This window comes from Leptonychotes weddellii, chromosome 3 (genome assembly GCF_054177405.1).
Source record: "Leptonychotes weddellii isolate Sample4059 chromosome 3, ASM5417740v2, whole genome shotgun sequence".
In the NCBI taxonomy this organism is placed as follows: Eukaryota; Metazoa; Chordata; class Mammalia; order Carnivora; family Phocidae; genus Leptonychotes; species Leptonychotes weddellii.
Window position 1 is genome coordinate 786,087 of NC_138371.1, and position 21,013 is coordinate 807,099.

General features: G+C 62.3%; 1 protein-coding gene across 28 annotated transcripts in view; it reads left to right on the forward strand.

Moving 5' to 3' along the window:
* Positions 1–21,013, forward strand: part of KIF1A (kinesin family member 1A) — a 95,291-nt gene that overhangs the window by 39,969 nt on the left and 34,309 nt on the right. For 8 of the 28 annotated variants that reach the window (XM_081813239.1, XM_081813243.1, XM_081813240.1 and 5 more), the window contains exons 11-27: positions 2,857–2,932; positions 4,367–4,445; positions 5,206–5,348; positions 5,735–5,761; positions 7,067–7,278; positions 8,470–8,549; positions 8,873–8,948; positions 11,120–11,199; positions 11,507–11,613; positions 12,492–12,575; positions 13,426–13,606; positions 13,689–13,761; positions 13,963–14,056; positions 14,951–15,099; positions 15,440–15,618; positions 17,198–17,335; positions 17,922–18,179. In XM_081813239.1, the coding sequence (XP_081669365.1) occupies positions 2,857–2,932; positions 4,367–4,445; positions 5,206–5,348; positions 5,735–5,761; positions 7,067–7,278; positions 8,470–8,549; positions 8,873–8,948; positions 11,120–11,199; positions 11,507–11,613; positions 12,492–12,575; positions 13,426–13,606; positions 13,689–13,761; positions 13,963–14,056; positions 14,951–15,099; positions 15,440–15,618; positions 17,198–17,335; positions 17,922–18,179 (2,036 nt within the window). The remainder of the gene's footprint in view (positions 1–2,856; positions 2,933–4,366; positions 4,446–5,205; positions 5,349–5,734; positions 5,762–7,066; positions 7,279–8,469; positions 8,550–8,872; positions 8,949–11,119; positions 11,200–11,506; positions 11,614–12,491; positions 12,576–13,425; positions 13,607–13,688; positions 13,762–13,962; positions 14,057–14,950; positions 15,100–15,439; positions 15,619–17,197; positions 17,336–17,921; positions 18,180–21,013) is intronic. The other 20 variants (XM_081813252.1, XM_081813253.1, XM_081813254.1 and 17 more) reach the window with 7 other exon arrangements.

Here is a 21,013-nt window from a genome sequence, read left to right on the forward strand (position 1 = left end):
GGATCTGTGTGAAAAGTGTGTGTGTGGAACTGTATATGGCACTGTGTGGACTGTTGGGAACTGTGAGGAATGGTATGAACTATGAGAAACCGTGTGGACCTGGGTGAGAAACTGAAGAATTGTGAGGAACTGTATGTGGACTTCGTGGAACCGTGAAAGGAAGAAATTGTGTGGGGAGCTGTGTGAGGAACTATGAGAGGATCTGAGATGAAAACTATGTAAGGCACCAGGTGAATTCTGTGGAGGATGTGAGGAATTATGAGGAACTGTAAGGAAATAGATGTAGACTGTATGAAGAATTTTGAGGAACTCTGTGTGCACTGTGTAAGGAAACGTGGAATGGTGTGGGGGAACTAAGTGAGTAACTATGTGGGGAAACTGAGGAACTGTGAAGAACTGTGTGAAGAACCGTTTGAGGAACAGTGTGGGAAGTAGGCATAGAACTGTGTTAGGGGTGGTGTGAAGAATTATGTCAGGAACTGAGAGGAATTGTGTGAGGATCTGAGAGAAACTATATGAGGAACTGTGTAAGGAACTGTGAGAAGAGCTGTTTGAGAAACTGTATGTGGAACTGTGTATGGAGTTGTGCGGTACCGTGTGTGGAATTGGAAGAATTGTGAGGAACTGTGTGAGGAATTGTGTAAAGTCTGTGTGAGGAAATGTGGGGGAAGTGTGAGAAACTAGATGAGAAAGTGAGAAACCATTGGGAACTGTGTGAATTGAGAGAAACTATGTGGAACTGTGAGAGGAAGAATGCAAAATGGTGTGGGGACTGTGAAAGTGCTGAGGACGTTTTCAGGAATTGTGAGGGACTGTGTGGAATTACGGGCGGAAGTGTGAGGAGCTGCATTGGAACTGTGTAGGGAACTCTTTAAAAAGCAGAATTGTGTGAGGGATTGTGGGGGGAACTATGTTAGGAGCTGTGAGAAGCTCTTTGGGGAAATGTGTGAAGAACTGTGAAGGACTATGCCAGGGACTGTAAGGAATCGTGTGGAACTATATGAGGAACTCTGTTGAGATCTGTGTGAGGAGCTAGGTGGAACTATGTAAAGAACGATATAAGGAACTGTGAGAGAGGAACTGTGTCATGAACTGTGGGATGCATTGTGTGACAAATTGTGCAGAGTTGTGTGATGGACCTGGAACTGTGCAGGGTGCTGTGGGGAACTGTGTGAGGGAGTGAGTGAGGGACAATGAGGGAATATGTGAGGCACTATGGGAACTGTGTAAAGTGGGGGGTTTGCAATAGAAACTTTTTCAGGAATTGAGTGAGAAAGTTTTTGAAGATCGGGGTCTGGAGCATGTAGATGATGCAGATCAGGGAGCATGGAGGCATGTAGATGATGAGGCCAGAGGAGGGCAGGGGCCTGATCCGAGGTCTTTAGTCTGTTGTCAGGAACTAGCTGACTGTGGTTTAATGGGGAGCAGTGGATGGGTTTTCAGCAGGGCTCAGGTTGCTGCATGAAGAATAGATGGGGAACGGCATGGCCTGGTGTGGCAGTCAGGAGACTGGAAGTCAGTGGTGCAAAAATCCAGGTGTGAGATGATAGAGGCTGGGAAGGCAGAGGAGAAGGGAGAGCAGCAGGTAGTTCTGGGAGGTGCAGGAGCATGACTGAACAGTGGCTGCTGCTGGATGGAATGAACAATGGTGATGGAGCGACGGAACTGAAGGTGACTCCCGGTCCTTGCAGAAAGGACTGCGTGGTCGTAGGGCATTCACCGTGGAAATGAGGAATATGACAAATGTGGCAGAGGATTCAGCCTCAGGAATTAAGTAATCAAAAAGCAAAGTAGAAATACAGTTTTCATCCACCAAGTCTCAACAGATTAAAAAAGGCCCTCAGTACTGAGGAGCTGCTAGGAGATGGACACTCAAGCCCCGCCTGCAGCGAAGCCGGCACAGCATTTTGGAAAGCCGTTCTGACCTCGTGTCTCAAGAGCTTTCAAAGTTATGTTCTCTGAGAGCTAGCGGAGCTCCTCTTGGAAATCATCCTGAAGAACAATGACAGAGGAGCTTGTACCCAGAGAAACGGCACAGCCCTTGTGGTGATGTCTGCGTGCGTCTCCCTGGGTGGGGAGTCCGGGCGGCAGGCGCCACATCCGTTGGCCGCTGCAGGTGCTCAACAAATACTCTTAAGCAGCTCTACACATGATCTAGGAGACATAGGAAAGTAACTGAATATCCATGATCAGTGGACTCCTTCAGTCAGTCCATAAGAAGCAATAATTCCCAGCAGCCATTAGGGGGGCCTGAGTCCACATTCTGAATGACCTGCATTCACTTTAAGAGAGGAATAACGAGCCACAGGAGTAGCTAGGAATGCGGAGGATGCTTCATCCTGAGGGGAGGGGTGGGGGAGCAGCTTCTAAAGAAGGGGCTTGTGCCTGGACTGCAGGGCAGGGAAGGTGAGTTCCATGTGGAGAGAGAGAGGTGAGCGGATGGGCACTGGCAGAGGCCTGGAATGCTGCATGGAGTGGTGGGGCCCTTTCTTTTTAGTCAGCAGAACTGACAGTACTGCTTGAGGAGGGGGCGATGGGCTCAGATCGGTCCTTTTGACAGAGTGGAGAGAGGACATCGGCTCTGTCCGGCTGTGTGGCCCAGATGTGCGGCGGGATGGACTAGGGAGGAACCTGAGGGGATGTGACAGCAAGTCTAGTTCTGGCCCTGAGTGCGGGCGCCTGGGGGTGGCACCCTAAGGGTCAGGTGGGGAGAGGCCTTGAGAACTGGCCCAGCCCTGCCCTCCGCAGCAGCCTTTGGCTTTGGGGACCCACCCCACAGACCCTGTGCTTTGCCCCCTCCATCTCCCTTCCCCTCCAGTGGGCTCAGGGTTGACCTTGAATGTTCTTCCCTCACAGAACAAGAAAAAGAAGAAGACAGATTTCATTCCGTACAGAGATTCCGTGCTGACCTGGCTCCTCCGAGAAAATCTGGGTGAGGACTCTCGGGTTCACTTACCCCTAGGGTTCTAATTTCCACCCTGAGCCATTGTCCTGCCTTACCTCCTGGGAGGGGGTGTCCAACCACCAGGAGGCCTCTCACCCTTTCTGGGCCGAGGCTGAGGCAAACCTGAGGGATCCTTCTGGAGGCCAGCAAAGGGCTAAGGAGAGCAAGTGCGGGGAAGCAGGATGGCCCACAGGGCCACAGAACACACACACCTATGTCGGGGCTCCTGCTTCAAGCCCGTGACATCCAGACCAAGTACCACCCCTTGCTGGGACTCCAGATTCCGGGGAGTCCTGCTTGCTTGCTGGGCTTTTGGTAGGTGCCATCTGTCACCCCTTCTCCTTGAGTTCTGAGCCCCTAAGACACAGATAGAGAGATAGAGACTGAAGTGTCCCAATACTGATCCCTTTCCTCCCAAAAATAACCTCAGGGGTCCTCCCTGGCTATGTTCACAGTCTGGGAGGCTGACGCCCAGGAAAGTAAATTGAGTCTTGGGCCAACCCAGTGAACACAGGCAGCTGGGACCTACAGACTTCCTCAGCTGCGTGGCTGCGGTGTAGGAGCCCCTGCTGGCCGACCCGGCACCCCAGAACCAGCCTGGCTGATGCTCCGCTTGGGCTGGTGATGGGTACCACATCAGGCCTCCTGGGTGCTCCCGGGGGGTGGGTGGGCCCCCCTGAGAGTGGACGGTAGTGTCCTAGGAATGTGTTCCTTCACCTGGGACGTGGACCGGAGGGAGGCCTCTGCCCAGGCCCAGCTCCAGGGTAGGGGCAGGGGGAGCCCCTGTGTAGCCCAGCCTGGCACCTGGCGTGGCTCCGCACCCCAAGCCCTTCTTCACGCTGTCACCTCACAGTTCGTGTGGGGGTCATGTTCCTGAGGGCTGCCCGGGCCGCTGACCTGCCCGCACCCCCTGCCCAGTGCCCACTGTGTTGTGAGCCTTCGAGTGATCTGTTAGCCTCAGAGCTGAAGCCCAACCATCACTTTCCTCACGCGGTGCGCTACCTGACGCCGGGCTCCGCGCTGTCCTGGGCCAGGACTCTGGACATGAAATATTAAGAAAGATATTCCAAAAGAGAAAGATAAAAATGAAAGAATCATTGCATCTTGAATTGAAATGAATGTTGAGTTTCTAAAGAAATTATCCCGACCCTTGCAGTAAATGCTGTAAAATCTGCCACAGCTCCCCCCCACTTGGTTATGGGGAGGGAGCCTGGCTATTGTAAAATGGCCCCAAATGTGAGAAAAGCATGCTATAGAAGAAAAATAACTGAGGTGCCCACTGCAGTAGTGAAGGCCAGACCCCCCTGTTCACACAGTGGCCCGTGACTCGGTTTACCTGTCTGGGCCTCAGCCTCCCCAGCAGCAAAGATAGGAGGGGACGGGGGAGAGAGGAGCCCCCACGACCCAGGCGTCTTCCCACAGGTGGGAACTCGAGGACGGCGATGGTGGCGGCCCTGAGCCCTGCAGACATCAACTATGACGAGACTCTGAGCACGCTGAGGTGTGTTCTCGAGCACGGCGGGCTCCGCCCCCTGCCTGGCTCCGGGAGGGCGTGGATCCCTGACCGAGTCAGGAGCACCGCTTTGGGGGAGGTCATCTCATCTGGGGCTCCCTAAGGCTCCAAGCGGCTGTTGGGGGCACCTGGGTCTTCACGGGCCCGTTCCATTCCCACCACCCATGGAACTCCAAGCAGCCCAGGACCCCTGTGGTACCAAACCAGGTCTTTAATGAGCAGAGGGGCACAGGTGTGTTCCAAAGGTCCCTCTGGCTGCAGGGCGGGCAGCCTGGGTGGGGAGCCTGGGTGCTGGCCCTGAAGGAGTTTGCTTGGCTGACCAGGTCACACATGGCGTGGGTCCTGATATAGGTCCGTGCTCACACACCTGTGACACTTGGGTGTGCAGGCTAAAGACACATGCGTGTAGGCATCCTCATATTCCCCCAGTGGGAGACTTGCTCCCTCCACCCTGGGGACCACAGGTCCAGATGTGAAAGCCCCACCACGCGGAGAGGTACCACCCCATCCCTGCTCCTCCTGGGGACTCCGTCCCCCCAGATAGGGGGGCAGAGCTAGGTGACCCCGCCTGTAGCTCTCTGGCCTGTGGCCCCACTGACTCCAAGGGGGCTGACCCCCTGCTCTGTGTCCAGCCCCTGGGTCCCAGCTGCCAAGGCCCTCCCCAGCACGGCTCTGCCCCGGGCAGGGCTCTGGGCCCCTTTGGGCCAGCCGGCCACCGGCACAGCCCACAGCCCCCTTGGCTGTCCAGGTATGCTGACCGGGCCAAACAGATCCGCTGTAACGCCGTCATCAATGAGGACCCGAACAACAAGCTGATCCGTGAGCTGAAGGACGAGGTGACCCGGCTGCGGGACCTGCTGTACGCCCAGGGTCTCGGGGACATCACCGATAGTGAGTGTCTGTGCTGCCTGTCCTGAGCAGGGCGGCCTGGCTGGCTGGGGCCGGCCAGGCTGCCCTCACGGCCCTGACCTGAATCCTAGCCCTGCTCTGAGTCCCCGGGCAAGCCACCTCGGGGGGAGGCTGTGGTTTCTGGCCTCGGCCGGGGTGGATGGTATGGGTTTGGCGCCGGCCCAGGCAGGCCGCAGACGGTTTCCCTGGAAGCCACATCGGCGTGCTGTGGGTGCTGGGATTGCAGCGGTCCCCGAGTGTCCGCCGAAGACCCCCACCACCAGCCTGGTGCCCGGCCTGCGATGGGCGGGCCTCAGACCCTCTGGAGACAAACCTGTTCTTCTGTTTCTCTGTCTCTCCTCCCTCCCCCACGCCTCCCCTCCCCTTAGCCAACACTGTGCCCGGAGGACCCAAATGTGTGTATCCCCCTTGCTGCTCTCTGCTTCCCTGCTTCTGTCCCTGCTCCGCGGGGTATGGGGCAGCACGGCAGGGAGGCGCCGGCCCAGCCGTCCTCTGCCTTCCCCCCTTGCAGGGGCTGGGACAACAGCTCTCTTGCTCACAGGCACCATCCTGGTAGATGCAGGGCCCACCACCTATGCTCCCGGCTCAGCCCATGTCTGTATGGGAAACTGAGGCCCCAGGGAGGCCTGGTGCAGCCAAGGCCTTCTCAGGCTGGAAGTGGCTGAGCTCGGCCTGTCTGAGCGCTCTGTACTCCCAGAGGCCTGGGAAGCTCAGAATGGTAGCTAGCACCAGAGGGCGGGGAGAGCTGGAGGGCCTGAGGAGCCGGGGCTGCCCCCTGGCTCCCAGCTCCGGCCTCCCCCCCGGCCCCCCATACGCCGAAGCCCCTTGCCCTGGAAATGCTGAGTGAGAATACCGGGCCAGAGCCTCCCAGCCTGTCTCCTTCTGGCCTTGGGCCTGTGGCTTGGTGCCTCCCTGACCCAGGGCTCCAGGGCGCCCTCGTTCTGCCTAGCGCCCCGTGCTGTCCTATGTTTGCTGCTGCTCTGCCGTGTGTCTGCTTCTGCCAGGAGGGGTCTGGGCACCTCCCCCACCAGGGGCGTCCTAGCCCCAAGTCCCAGGCCTCAGGGGGCATGGAGCCTGGGGCGACCCAGAGCAGGCTCTTCAGGGTGGAGGAGTAGGAGCTATCTCGGGGGTCCCACAGTTCACCTCTCCTCCAAGGTGTTCTCGGGGCCGAGTCCTGTGCTCAGTGGGGCTGGACAGTTACCGCATGGTCCCCGCAGCTCGGGGACGCATGGCGGGCCAGGCGGGTGATGGGTACGGGGGGGGCGGAGGGGGGCGCCCATGGCAGAGAGGGTGAGGCCGGGTGTCAGGGCTCTGGGTGCAGGAAGGCCACAGGGCAGTGACAGCAAAGGCCAGGAGACAGGGTGGGGGTGCGGAGACTACCAGGCGGCCTGGGAGTGGGTGTGGGGAAAGCAGGAAGGCCGCAGGCCCAGGCAGGGTGGGGGTGGGGAGGGTAGAGAGGAGCTCGAGGGGGTGCCCTGCTGCTGCCGGGGTGCTGGGAGGGCTCTGGGGGCTGGGTCCCCTGGCGGGCAGGTGGCAGGCCGCCTTGCATGTGCTTGTCCGGCGCTGGGCCCCAGGCTGCACCTGCTGGGGGTTTCTGTTTCCCGCCTCTCTTCACCCTCCTCTTGCTTTTTCCCAACTTGGTCTTTCTTTTCTCTCCCTCCCATCTGTCTGCCCGCCCTCCCCTTCCCTTCCTCCCGTAGATGTTTCCGACCTTGAGAACAATAACCGTAACCGTGGCGGGGCAGAGTTGAGTCCAGCCCCTGACAATCTCTCCACAGTGACCAACGCCCTGGTGGGCATGAGCCCCTCGTCCTCGCTCTCGGCCCTGTCCAGCCGTGCCGCCTCCGTGTCCAGTCTGCACGAGCGCATCTTGTTTGCCCCGGGCAGTGAGGAGGCCATTGAGAGGCTGAAGGTGAGGGCGCCGGCGGGGGACAGCGCCCCCTCTAGGGGCCTGTGCACCGGGCCGAGGCCTCTCCTCCTGGAAGGGGTGCACTGACGGCAAGGGGTGGGCTTGCTTAGAGGCGGAGCGAGCAAGTCTGGGCCCCGCCCGCGGGCACCCCCTCCACTGCCCAGCACCAAGGGCTCCCGGGGCAGGGGTCCCGGGGGCTTCTGCGCTCCCGCCCAGGTGTTCTGTGCTCACACCTGTGACCCCACGGTGGGCCGGCTGGGTTTTAGGTTGTGGGCTTAGCGTTCCTCTAGGGAATGACTGTGGGGTGCTGGACTGTGCGGGGCTGGGGGTGACTTAGCAGACAAACGCACAGAGGCTGGACCGAGGCTGGGGTGGGGCACTGGGTGGGTGGGTGACTCTGGGGCGTAGGGCCCACTGGGGTGTGGGGCTGGGAAGGAGGCCAGGAGCTGGTGCTGATGTTGGAAGTGCTTGTCGTCTGGTCCCGGCAGTGGCCGAGGGACATCTGTGCCTCAGAACCAGTCTCAGTGTCCCACGTGTCTCTCAGTGTCCCTGTGTGTCTCTCAGTGTCCCACTTGTCTCTCAGTGTCCCCACGTGTCTCCCAGTGTCCCCACGTGTCTCTCAATGTCCCCGTGTGTCTCTCAGTGTCTCTCAGTGTCCCATGCGTCTCCCAGTGTCCCGCGTGTCTCTCAGTGTCCCGCGTGTCTCTCAGTGTCCCCGTGTGTCTCTCAGTGTCCCCACGTGTCTCTCAGTGTCCCGTGTCTCCCAGTGTCCCCACGTGTCTCCGTGTCCCCACGTGTCTCTCAGTGTCCTGCGTGTCTCTCAGTCCCCGCATCTCTCAGTGTCCCCGCATGTCTCTCAGTGTCCCGCGTGTCTCTCAGCGTCCCACACATCTCTCGGTGTCTCACACGTCTCTCAGTGTCCTTGTGTGTATGTGTTTCTCTTCCTCCAGGTTTATTTTGCCTTTTCCTTTACTGTCTGGCTGTGTCCACAGGAGACACTTGTGTCCGCGGACACATTAACCCCTTAGCCCTTCACCTTGACCTTTCGGGCATTGTGCTGCCTAGACAGACCTGGGAATTGGGGCCCTGTGCCCTGCAGACCTGGCTGCTTGTCTGCCCTTTGCCCGGCAGCCTGGCCTCTGTCTGCTCCCGCCGCAGACCCCCAACCTCACTCTGCTCTGTCTTGCTGCCCAGGAGACGGAGAAGATCATCGCTGAGCTCAACGAGACATGGGAGGAGAAGCTGCGGCGGACGGAAGCCATCCGGATGGAGAGGTGGGCGGTGGGGAAACTGAGGACTCCAGCACCCCAGCCCTGGGCTCCTGGGGGTGACCGTGCCCTAGCGTGGGACGGGCTCATCTCCTCTCACCAGGGACTCCCCCCTCACCCCATCACCCATGGCCCCATTGACCTGATCTCTGATCAGGTGACAGGTCCTCTCTAGGCGGATCACTGACTGGATGGGGCACCACCTGGGCGCTGCCCTTGGGTTGTGTGGCCAGATCCCCTCCGGCTCCTGCTTGGCCGATGGGTCGGTTGGGGGTGAGGCAGGTCCTATGGCCTCGAGGCTCAAGCTGACCCGGACACTGTCCTTCCAGGGAAGCCCTACTGGCCGAGATGGGCGTGGCCATGAGGGAGGATGGCGGCACACTGGGGGTGTTTTCTCCCAAGAAGGTAGGTGCTGGTTCTAGTTCTGGGGTACAGCCCTGACTCAGACTGGCCTGGGTGGCCCACAGCCCTTTGTGGGGTGTCAGCTCCTCTGGGAGGCCAGAGGGATCCTCCTGGGCTGAGAGGGGGCAGGTGTAGGCCCCAGGGGCCATGCTCGCCCACAGCCAGACCTTCCTATGTGGGAGACTCGGCCTGGCCTCCCCACAGTGGGATGTCCCCGTGGCCTTAGGACATCCAGATGGCTCACTCTGCCTGAGGAATGGACTGGGATCCTCGAGGTGGAGGCAAGACTGGGGGGCGTGGACCCACTGGAGCCTGTGCGGGCCATGGGCAGGGCCTGGCTGGACATGAAACTGGGAGACACTGCCCTCTTGGAGCTTAGCCAAAGTTGGGCCTGGCTGTCCCAGCTGGGACTCTTCTCCCACCCCAGCCTGGCTCGCTATCCAGACCTGGCCCTGTCAGCTGGGGGGGCCTCACGTGGAGCAGAGCACCACCCCCTTTGATAGCTCAGATGGGGTGTAGCATGAGCATTTGGGGAAAATTCTCTCTGATAATTCTAGGACCCAGGACCCCCTTCACCCCAAAGAGTGCCAGACCCTTAGAGCTCTTAGGAGCCAAGTTCCAAGCCAGGAAGCCTCCAAGGAGGTGTCTGCTCTGACCACAGCTCGGGGTCTCCAGGCCCTTTCCCTGACACTTGGTCAGCGAGGAAGCACCTTCCCGTCTTCCCTGGAGCAATTTCCTTGTGGCTGGCTTTTCACCTTGGCCTTGTTTGAGACAAAGGGTTTCTGTGTTGCCGGCACCTGAAGCCAGAGGCATGTGGAGCGCCCTCCGTGCTGCTGGGGACCCCTGGGAAGGGGAGTGCGCATGCTGGGCGATGCATTCAGCAGCTGGGCACAGGGCCAGGCTCTTCAGGCTGCTTCTGCCCCATGCACTCCAGGCCAGGAGAGCAGCGTGGGCTAAGGCCCAGAGGCAGGAGGGAGGGAGAGGTACTTGGGAGGGCGTGTGGGCAGGCTCTGCACTTGGGGCAGGCTGGGGAGCAGGTGGTACGCTGCTTCATATGCCTTCTGGATAGGCTTTAGTTTTCATTTGGAATGGATTGCTCCTGGGCTCTCAGTTCCTGACCCTTCCTGGGGAGTGGGGCGCACCCCAGGGCTAGTGTACAGAGCTGTGGGGGCAGGTGGCCTCGGGACATTTGCACCCCGGAGGCCTGGAGGCACCTTGGTGGCAGAGAGAATACTTGATGGCCCCAGTCTTGGCACTGCCCTGGGGGCCTCTGAGGATACCTCCTCCTGAGAGTGTGGCATTCCTGGGACTCTGGCGAGCACAGCTCTCCTTGCTTGGGAGAAGGGGTGGCTGGGGATGGTTGTCCCCAGTGTCTGATGACCAGGACTTCACAGTCCTGCACAGAGTGGTGGTGGGGCGCTAGGGGACTTGGAGCTTGGCGTGGAGGCTGCTTGTTCCGAGGTGCCCAGAGGGAAGCCAAGAAAGCTGTCCCAGCCTCCACCAGTTTGCAGGACCCCAGCCTGGGACACAGTGCGGGGTGGTGTTCCTGAGCTCGGGAAGCGTGTCTAGGGCCCCAGTGGGTGAAGCCTGTGGGGGTTGCCCTGGGAAGGACAGGTGACCGAGGGCAGTGCTCAGACAAGGTGGTCACCTTCGGTGCGCCTGCGGACGGGAGGGGCCCGAGCTGGGGGGCTTGGCAGGGACTTCTTTCACACCCTCTGCTCCACAGCCCCCAGGCCACAGCTCCCTCCCCAGTCAGCACCCTAATCCTTCTGCACTCACAGGTCCACTGGGGCCCTCAGCTCCTAGGTGCTTCAGTTGGAATGGGGTCCTGTAGCCCCTTTTAGGGTGGAGGAAAAGACCCAGAGCCGGTGCCCTGGTCCCTGCGGGACCCAGCCTGCGCCCTGCATATCCAAGGGCCCACCACAGCCCCCAGCACCTCCCTGGGTTCCCAGCTCCTCTGGAAGCCCAGCTCCCCCTGAGTGCCTCCCCCCAGGTTCTGAGCTCCCCGGGCTTCTCCTCAGGGAAGCCAGGCTGGGAGGACACTGCATCCTCATGAGGCCAAGCCTAAGGCTGGTGGTGGTGGTGGGCTGGCACCTGAGGAGAGAGAGATCAGGTGGGTGCCAGTGCTGGGCCCCTGCGCCTCCCCAGCAGAGGTGACCCTCCTCTCTCCCCAGACGCCACATCTCGTCAACCTGAACGAGGACCCACTGATGTCCGAGTGTCTCCTGTACTACATCAAGGACGGGATCACCAGGTGGGGGTCGCGGGGGGTGGTCGGCTCCCCTGCAGAGGGGCTGCCGAGCCTGGCATCTGCTGGAGCCCTGCTGTCCGCTCGTGCTTGTTGCTGGACACGAGGCTGGAGGCCACTCTGTGCTGCGGGCTCTCCCAGGCTGGTCTGGGCTTGGGGCATCCCCTGCGGCCCACCAGTGCACCCTGGGAGTTTCCCTACGGAGCCCAGCTAGCATCCCTGGGGGGGGTGGGGGGCGGGGGCGGGCCAGTGGGCGGCGGCCTGGATGCCCTGGGTCCAGCCTGTGCTGACGGTCCCCGCCCCTCCTCCCCAGAGTGGGCCGGGAGGATGCGGAGAGGCGGCAGGACATCGTCCTGAGCGGGCACTTCATCAAGGAGGAGCACTGCGTCTTCCGGAGCGACTCCCGAGGGGGCAGTGAAGGTACCTCTGCCCCTCGGCCCCGCCCGGCCCCCCTGCTGCTGACTGCCGGCTCGGCCCAGGCTCCCTCGTCAGTCCCGGGCAAGCGCCTCCTTTGGAACGAGGCTTTGAGTGCTGGGATGTGGACACGGGAGCTCCCTCCCCGTGCCAGGAGCGGGCTGGGGGTCTTCCTGGGCAGGGGGATAGTAAGCTGTGAGGAGTGAGCCTCGATCCAGGGTGGAGAGCTATTTTTGGAGCACACTTTCCTGTCAGCCTTGGAGCAGTCATCTGTCCATTACCCAGCCTGCCTGCCCGCCTCTGTCCCCGTTGCCCGTCTGGGACGTGCCCTCTCGGGAGACCCCTGCCGTATCCCTGTGCCATCACAGTGCCCACGGCCCCCCCAGCGCCAGGCATGCTCCCTGGCAAGCGTCTGGCTTGCAGCCCACTGTGACTGGGACACTTCAGGGTCATGGCCTTAAACAGCGTTGGGGATGTCGGCTCTCCCGGAATTCTGTCCCCAAAGCCTGCCCTCCTCTGGGTGGGTGGGCTCTAAGCTCTGGAGGGCTCTGGGACTCCTGGGGACATGCAGCCACTGTTTCCCATCCGTGCCCACCTGGAGACCCTGACGGCTCCCCTGGTTCTCTGACTCGGGCACATGTGCCTCTCCATCGGGCGTCACCTTCCTCACCTGCTGTGTGAGGGCAACCATCCTCTGGGGCCCAAACGAGGTATTGTGTGCTGGCAGTCAGGCTTTGCAGCTAGCAGGGAGGAGAGAGGCCTGATGGGGGCCGCACCTGGGCGGCCAGGTGAGCCGAGCCGTGCATGTGGACAGAGGGCATGACCAGCCAGGATGACAGTCCCTCACAGTCCTCCTCTCTAACCTCCCCACCTCTGTCCCATAGCCGTGGTGACCCTGGAGCCCTGCGAGGGCGCAGACACCTATGTCAATGGCAAGAAAGTCACGGAGCCCAGCATCCTGCGGTCAGGTATGACTAGGGCCTGGACACAGGTGTGCCTTCCCCCCGTTGCTGCTTCAGGATGGGGCCTGGGGTCCATGCACTCAGCTTGGTGTCTCCCTCCTGGCACCTGGGCCCAGCTATAGTCAGGGCCCGAGGGCAGGGAGGACAGAGTGGTGACCAGCCGAAGGTGGCCGGTGAAGGTGGCTGGGGGAGGAGCTGAGGGAGGCCTTAGGGAGGACCCACCAGTGGACAGGGGCTGGCGTGGGAGGAGAAGCTGAGCCGGCCCCTGTGGGCCCCAAGTTGGAAGGAAACTAGGCTGTCCAAAGACCTCTTATGGGCAGGACTGTCCAAAGACAGTGGGTGCTGCTGCCCTGGTGGATGCGTCTGCCCCAGGGGGCCCCGGGCACACACAGACCGGCCCCCGCCCTGCGCCAGCCTGTGGAGAGGCGGACGGGCGGGAAGGACCCTAGAGCCCATGCTGCAGGAGGGGCCCGAGCACAGCCCCCGGGTGTGGAGGGGCGTCCAGGGCCAGGGCACGGGGTCAGGAGGCCAGGATGGGGGGCGGCACGTGTGGAGTGAGGCAAAGGATCGTATGTTGGAAAAGCACCAGGACTGTTCTGCCAACATCGTTGGCTGCTGTATGGGGAGGGATGGAGGAGGTGGATTTGGGGAGAGAGTGAGGTCCTGGCCATAGGGCAGGTGGCTGGTCCAGAGCGGGGACCTGGGGAGGCTCCCGGCGGCCCTCCCTGGGGTGGGCAAGCCGGAGGAAGTGTCTGTGCCCCGCTTGCCCCTTCTCCTCCCCGCCCCCACCCCTGGAGGCCATCCCCAGGCCACAGCCGCCCCCCACCCCATTGCCAGTCTGGCTTCTGTCCCCTAGGAAACCGCATCATCATGGGGAAGAGCCATGTGTTCCGGTTCAACCACCCCGAGCAGGCAAGGCAGGAACGCGAGCGCACGCCCTGCGCAGAGACACCCGCCGAGCCCGTGGACTGGGCCTTCGCCCAGCGGGAGCTGCTGGAGAAGCAGGGCATTGACATGAAGCAGGAGATGGAGCAGAGGTGAGGCCCGAGGCTGGGGCCCCCTGCGCACCCCGCCGCGCTCGCCCCCGCCGTGCCCACTCACCCCCGCCCGCTCCTGCAGGCTCCAGGAGCTGGAGGACCAGTACCGCCGGGAGCGCGAGGAGGCCACCTACCTGCTGGAGCAACAGAGGCTGGTGAGGGCAGCCCCGCCGGCCAGGCCCCCTGCAGGGTGGGGGTGGGGGGCCGGGCTCCCCGCTGGGCCAGCCCTCACTGTGGTGGGGCTGCCTCCAGACGTCCTGGGCAGGCCCTGGGGCCCACAGATGGGAGGCCCAGGCGGGAGGCCAGGGAAGGGGCCGGGCGCGCACGTGGGTCCACGGTGCTCCTCCTGTGGCCAGGACTACGAGAGCAAGCTGGAGGCCCTGCAGAAGCAGATGGACTCCAGGTACTACCCGGAGGTGAACGAGGAGGAGGAGGAGCCGGAGGACGAAGGTGAGGGGCTCTCCGCTGGCAGGGCCTGGGCCTTGGGCTGGGGAGGGTCTCAGACAAGAGGAGCCCCCAGGCCACTCCCTGGAGATCAGCTGGTCAGCACCTTTGCCCCGGGGTCCCTGGCCTGTTGCTGGGAGGCAGCCATGGCGGCAGGACCGGGGGGAGGCTGGGCTACAGCAGGAAGGCACCTGTCCACATGCATGCCGTTTCCGTGGACCAGCCCGGGTGAGGGGGAGCGTGGTGCTGGCCGGGCGTAGCCTCGGCTCACCCGTCCTACCAGCAGGAGGCTGGTGCTCTTCCCCAGGACTGGGTCACACTGCTCCTCACCGCAGGTCCACCTCTCTGAGCACCACCTTGGGCGGCCCACCAGCTGACCTCAAGCCGCTGTGGGCATGAGGGTGGCCACAGGCAGGGCAGACGGGGAGGAGGCAGGCCCGGGGTTCATGTCCAGCTTAGCCTCCGGTCAGCTGGTCAGTACCTTTGTGCTGACGTGACCTAGGCCTCCCCTTGTGTGGTATCATCTACCCGATGAGGCTCCCTCCCTCGAGGCAGGAGCACTGGGTGAGAGAGGCCGAGCCTAGGAGCCCCGACAGGCCCAGCCTGCTGTCCCTGCGTCCTTCCTGGTGCGGGCGCAGTGGGCAGAGGCGTGGGAGCCGGGACAGGGCGTGGGGCTCGGCCCCGGTTGCCCTCCTGCCTGTCCTCGGGTGCCCGCGCCCACCGCGGCCCACACGCGGCTGCCAGCCCTCTCTGAGCTTACCGGCCCCTCGGCGAGCTCCAGTCTCTGGGCGGCCCCTCTGGCCACTCCGGGGGCAGAACTTTCCGCCGGCTTCCTTCTGCCCCGGCCACTGCGGGGAGTTGTGGCACTTCCGTGATGGCCACACACGCCTCTCCCCGCAGTCCCGTGGACGGAGAGGGAATGTGAGCTGGCGCTTTGGGCCTTCCGGAAGTGGAAGTGGTACCAGTTCACGTCGCTGCGGGACCAGCTGTGGGGCAATGCCATCTTCCTCAAGGAGGCCAACGCCATCAGTGTTGAGCTCAAGAAGAAGGTGGGCTCCCACCCTCTGCCGGCTGCCACCTCACACGTCCCGCTTCCAGGGGGACTCGGTGCCGGGCATCCCTGCCCCCGGGGAGGACACAGCCGCCGTCCCTGACCCGGGCCCCTGAGAGCAGTGGGCAGGGTGAGGAAGGCCCGGGGCCGGCCCCGGGGGCATGCACCCTCCTGCTCAGGGAGCACGCCTGAGCAGGTGCAGCTTTCTGTGCCGCTGCTGGCCGGAAGGCTGCAGTGAACATGCGGGGCATGGGGTGGGGAGGTGGGGAGGAAGCCCTTTGGGGCCTGGCCCCCGTCCACCAAGGGGCTGACGGGCGGTCATCTTCCCCCTGCTGCAGGTCCAGTTCCAGTTTGTCCTCCTCACGGACACGCTCTACTCCCCGCTGCCGCCGGACCTGCTGCCCCCAGAGGCCGCCAAAGACCGGGAGACTCGCCCCTTCCCCCGCACCATTGTGGCCGTGGAGGTCCAGGACCAGAAGAATGGGGCCACCCACTACTGGACGCTGGAGAAGCTCAGGTGTGGGGGGGGCGCGAGGGGAGCGGTGGGGGTGGGTGCGGGTTCACGGGGCTCCTGGGTCGACGTGGTTGTTTTTCCTGCTGCGATGGCTTTCAAAATCAGAAGGAGAAAGCGTAATTATAGAGTCCGTGTTCTCCTGCTGCTGACACGGTGGTGCTGCAGGGGGGGCATGGGGGGCCAGCAGAGCATGCGGGACGGGCAAGCCGGCCCTGAGGGGTGCGCAGGGAGCCTCCAGAGCGGCGCTGGGCAAGGCTGCGTCCTCAGAAGAGCTCAGCAGGGTACGTCTCCACCTCGGGACCGGAGGGATCCCAGGGAGGATAGCGGAGGGGCCTGGAGGGGCCTGGAGGGGCTGGACGGGGGGCGCCGCTGTCCCTGAGAGAGGCGTCTTTCCTCCAGCTCCACGTGCTCGCTCGAATGTACGGCTCGATCTAGAGAGAGACTGAGCGAGACCGAGGTGGATGCCATCAAAAGAAAGTCTAATGCTGCTGGGGGTGCCCTGGACGTGAGGGGCTCTGCACAGAGGCAGGGCCATGCAGGTGGGAGGGAGCCCTGGCCATCAGGAGGGAGACAAGAGCAGGGGCAGGTGAGGCCCTGGCCTCGGCGGGGCAGGGCCATCGGCGGGGACTGGCCACTGTGAGTTCTCCTGTGGGCTTTGGAGCACAAGGCTGCCCGGGTTGCCTAGTGCCTGACCCTAGGGAGATTTCGGGCAGTGGGTGCTGACTCGGTGGTGAGCGAGGTAAGGGCGGGTGGGGTTGGTCTGTGTGTGACGGGTGGGACTCACCCACAAGTTGTTCACGGGCTGGCTGGCCACCCAGCGAGGCCCCAGGGAGGCCACAACGTCACAGTACAGAGAACGGAAGATGTTGTTAATACACACTCGCGGTCTACCCAGACCCACCCGCACACACCCCTCAACACTCACAGACACTCGCACGCCTTCCTCTCTAGTGTGGCTCGTTCACACGCGGACACACACTCACACGCAGGTACCTGCGCTCCCCTGACTCGTGCGAACAAAGGCCACGCTCACGGCCCCTTCCCACCCTCCCCGGGGCTACGCTGGGACTTCTGTGAGGACAAACAACCTTGTTCCTGTCACTCCCGAGTTCTAGGGGGAAATGACTGCATTTCCTTTCTTCTACAGCGTGTTGGTTTTTCTAGGGATAATCATTTTTAAAATATTATCTGTGTCTATATCCTATCACCAATTTGCACTTCGTTCCGTTGAGTTCTGAGGGCCCCGCGACATGATCCCCCATCCCGAGCTGTCCCACCCTGGCTTTGGCGGGCCTTCTCTGTCCCCTTCCCTCCAGTTCCAGGCCCGTCCTGCCTGCTCACGTCACCTTGCTGTCACTGGGTCAGCGTCGAGAGGATTTAGCGGAGCCTCGTGTGCTTACCTGGAAGTTTCTTGCTCGTGGTTGACTGATTCTGAGGAGCGTGGAGGGTCTGTCAGCAAACCACGCTGAGCCTTGGATGATGCTGAGCTATGCCTGGATCTGGGCCGAGCGCTGTCCCCAGCAGGAGGCATGGCCTGCCGGATGCTCCGCCTGGGCCCATGGTGATCTCTGTGCCCCCGCAGGCAGCGCCTGGACCTGATGCGGGAGATGTACGACCGGGCAGCTGAGGTGCCCTCCAGTGTCATCGAGGACTGTGACAATGTGGTGACTGGCGGAGACCCCTTCTACGACCGCTTTCCCTGGTTCCGGCTGGTGGGCAGGTGGGCGCCTCCTTCCCTCCCTAGGCTGAGAGAGAGAGAGAGAGAGAGAAGGTGGTGGGGGCAGGGAATGGGCCTCCTCCCAAGGCCGAGACCCCCAGCTGGGGGACCCCAGCAAGAGGCCCTTTTCCACCTCGACTCCCCTGTCCTCATCCTTCAACAGCTGAGGCACCCCCCAGCCACTCTGGTCCACAGACCAGTGGGCCCTGTAATCTGGGGATCCAGGGAGGGGAGGGGGTCTCAGCATTGCCACCTGCACCTGCTGTGGGGTGGTGGCCGCCAGGTTGCACATGTCCACGGGTGTGAATGTGTGTCACCCGGTCCTCACACGACCTCAGCCACATCTGGCCAGGATCACGCCAGCGGGTGCTTTCCAGAACTTTCCGTAGCCTCCCACTGACCACATGTGCGGTTTCTTTCCAAGCCTGGGGACGGGGTGCACTTTTGGTTCTCTTGTCTTTTAAAGCAGCATTCCTGATGGTCTGTGTGTTTGGTTTTGGTTTTAAACAGAAGCCCCCCACCCCCGCCCCTGTCCGTCCCTGCGAGTAGCTGGTGTTAACTTCTCTCTGTCTTGTCGTACTAACCTCAGTTCAGTCATCTCTGGCTGCAACAGCTACCCTCTTCTCAACACATGCATGAGCGAGCGCATGGCTGCTCTCACCCCCTCCCCCACCTTCTCGAGCCCCGACTCCGACGCCACCGAGCCTGCCGAGGAGCAGAGCGTGGGGGAGGAGGAGGAGGAGGAGGAGGAGGAGGACCTGGAGGACGACGTCTTTCCGGAGCACGCGCTGTGCGACGGCCGGGACCCGTTTTACGACCGGCCCCCCCTGTTCAGTTTAGTAGGAAGGTTGGTGAGGTCGAGGACGGCATGCTGGGAAGGAACCAGCTCTTTTGTGCAGGAGCACTGCTGCGGGCACAATTCGACCGCCGTCAGGGCGTGGCCCCCGTGCGCGGGGCAGCTCCCCGGACCCCCAGGCCGAGGCGGGCCGAGGGGCTGGCCTCCCTGAGGAGAGGGCGTGAGGGAGCGACAGGGCTCCTGGCCATCCTGGAGCGTGCCCAGCAGGGACAGCCGGGGTCCCAGTCAAAGGAGGGGTGGTGCACCCGGAGCACAGCCCTCCGGCTCCGTGCGGGCCGAGCTCCTCCTGCAGAGAGGCTCTAGATCCCTGGGGGGAGTCCCGGAGCAGGGCCCAGGGGGGCGTCTGGGAAAGTGGGGGTTTGCGTCTTGGCACCCACCACCCGCTAAGGCGGCTTCGCTCCCCTCTGCCTCCTCCTGCTGTTGCCCCAGAGGTGGAGACTCCCGGTTTGCCCTCCCTGCCACACCCTCTGGGAGAAGGAGCAGAACCTGGAGGAGACCGTCCAGGAGGGCAGGAAGGAAGGGCTGGTGCTCAGGCAGGGGACGGTCTGCCTCCCAAGCCTGGGGCCCAGTGGACCCTGCCTCTCCCTGAGCCTTTCTCCGTCCAAGGTGAGGACAGTTCGTTCCTCCTGACCTCTGGGCTGTCCTGGTGAGACACGGCACATGTGGCCCACACTTCCCGGAAGTGCCCTTTGCAGAGAGGGCCCGTTACAGTTTCTGGACGGAAGAGGGAGGCCAAGGTCAGGAGGTGCAGCAGAGGCCCCGGGGCAGCCCAGACCTTGCCGGCAGATTGGGCAGATACAGCTGCCATTCATGTTTTTATGACCGTGGAATGGAAGCAAAACAGGTGAAGGAAAGATCTAGAAACCTAGCTGCAGTGGTAGAGCATTTGGCTTACGAAACAGCTCCATGTAGATGTTACGAATATATAAAAAGTGTAAGACAGTTTCAGTAGCGACCTTCTCTGAGTTTGAGACCGCTTCCTTGGGCTAGGCCACTGGGAGCTTTTGCAGGTCTTGACCTTGGAGCACCAGGCCTGGAAGCTGAAGGCTGAGGCTGGTCCCCAGATTAGGGGGTTCACACGGGGAGCCCTTGGGAGCCCTTGGGTGCAGACCCTGGAATGAAAGCCCCACCAACTTCGCTTGCAAGCAAGCAGATTCCCGCGGGTGCATGTCATGGATTTATTCTGACTAGTTTTCCATGAGTGTGACGTGCTGGCCTCCTGGATACAAGCATGGGGCTCTCTCCCTCTGAGATGCCCCTCATCTGGGCCTCCCGCTCTGCTGAGTCCGACAGGGGTGTAGCCCTGGGGGCCAGCTCCACGCAGGCCTCTAGAAGCCCTGGGCTGTGGGCCCGGGAGTCGCTCCGGTGTCAGGTAGGCATGGGCTCAGGGCGCAGGGGAGCGAGGGCACCGGGAGAAACGGGGTGTGGGCTCTGCAGTCTCAGCCAGAAAGAGCTGGGTCCTTCCAACATTTTCCCCCCTCTGTGGATCTGAGATGTTACGAAACAACCAAACCAAACCAAAGTCATCAATGAGAGGCCAGCCCCCCTACGGCGGGCGGTCTGTGAAGGGTTTCATTTGAAAACGTCCCCATCTTTTCGGTTTGGCAAGAATTGGCTTCTCCCGCGCAGCAGCTGTGCAGGCCCAGGCCCTGAGAAGGACCCCATCTTTGGTTCCCTTTATCCTTCTGGTAGCTGCTGGCTCTCTCTCCAAAGCTTAAGCAGAATTGGGGCGCCCACTCTTGTCTCCCTTCGGAAAGGCTTTCCTGGCCCCAGCATGCGTCTCTGCACCTCACCAATCTCGTGGTTAGCCCTGCCTCCTCCCCTCCCGCCACACTCAGCCCTGGCTCTGCCGCTCTGCCGCCTCCTCTCTCTCCGGGCGGGTTTCAGCCTGCTTCAAGGTGCCCTCCCCCCTGTGGACGAGCCCCGCCCCCCAGCATGGGCCTCCCACTTCTTGACCTTGGGCTCCTCACCCATGGCCAGGGTTAGCCCCCCAGTGGCCTCTCCCTCTGGTGGTCTGGGGTGCCAGGTGAAGTGGGGAGGTGGGATGGGCTGACCCAGGCAGAGGAAGTGGGCCTGGGGGCTCTGGTCCCCCCCACCCCGATAATCCTCCTGGCCAGGAGCACCATTTGCAGAAGCTGGACGGGGTGGGAGCTGCAGGGAGGAGGGCGAGGGGCTGGCTGCCAGGGATGGAGGGTGCAGGGAAGGGGGAGGAGGGACCACCCGAGGGAAGTGTTCCAGACTCTGCGTGGAAAGATGCCGACCTGCTCTGGGTCCACACTGTGCCTCAGCTCCCAGCTCGGTGCCCCCTGTACTCAGGGCCGCTCAGCCCGAATCATCACCAGCGAGGCCACAAGCCTCTCTGTGTGCAGTGGGTGTGCCCTGGCCAGCAGGGCCGTCCGGGCAGCCCTGGGGCAGCTCTGGTCCCTCGGGGGCCGATGCTGAAGTCAGGCTGTTTCTGGCACTTACGGTGCAGCGAAGGGCAGGCCAGCATCCGTGCCATGGGTTCCATTTCATCATGTCCTGGCTTCTGTGGGTCAGGCTGAGCTCTGCTTGGGGTGTGGGGTCTTCCAGGCTGCTGCCGCCATTGGGAATGGTGGCTACTGGGCCCCAGAGGTCTCTTCTGGCTGATGTGCCCATCGCTGTCTCACGATGAGGCCCCAGGGATTCAGAGTGGCAGGAAGGAGAGTGGACCCAGCATCTGGCACCGGATGCTCTCTTGCCTTCCGGTGGTGTCCCACCTGCGCACCCTAGGGGGGCATGTGCACACGCGTTCACGCACGGCTGGGTTGTGACCTTCAGAGAGGGGGAAGGGGGTCGGCCATGGA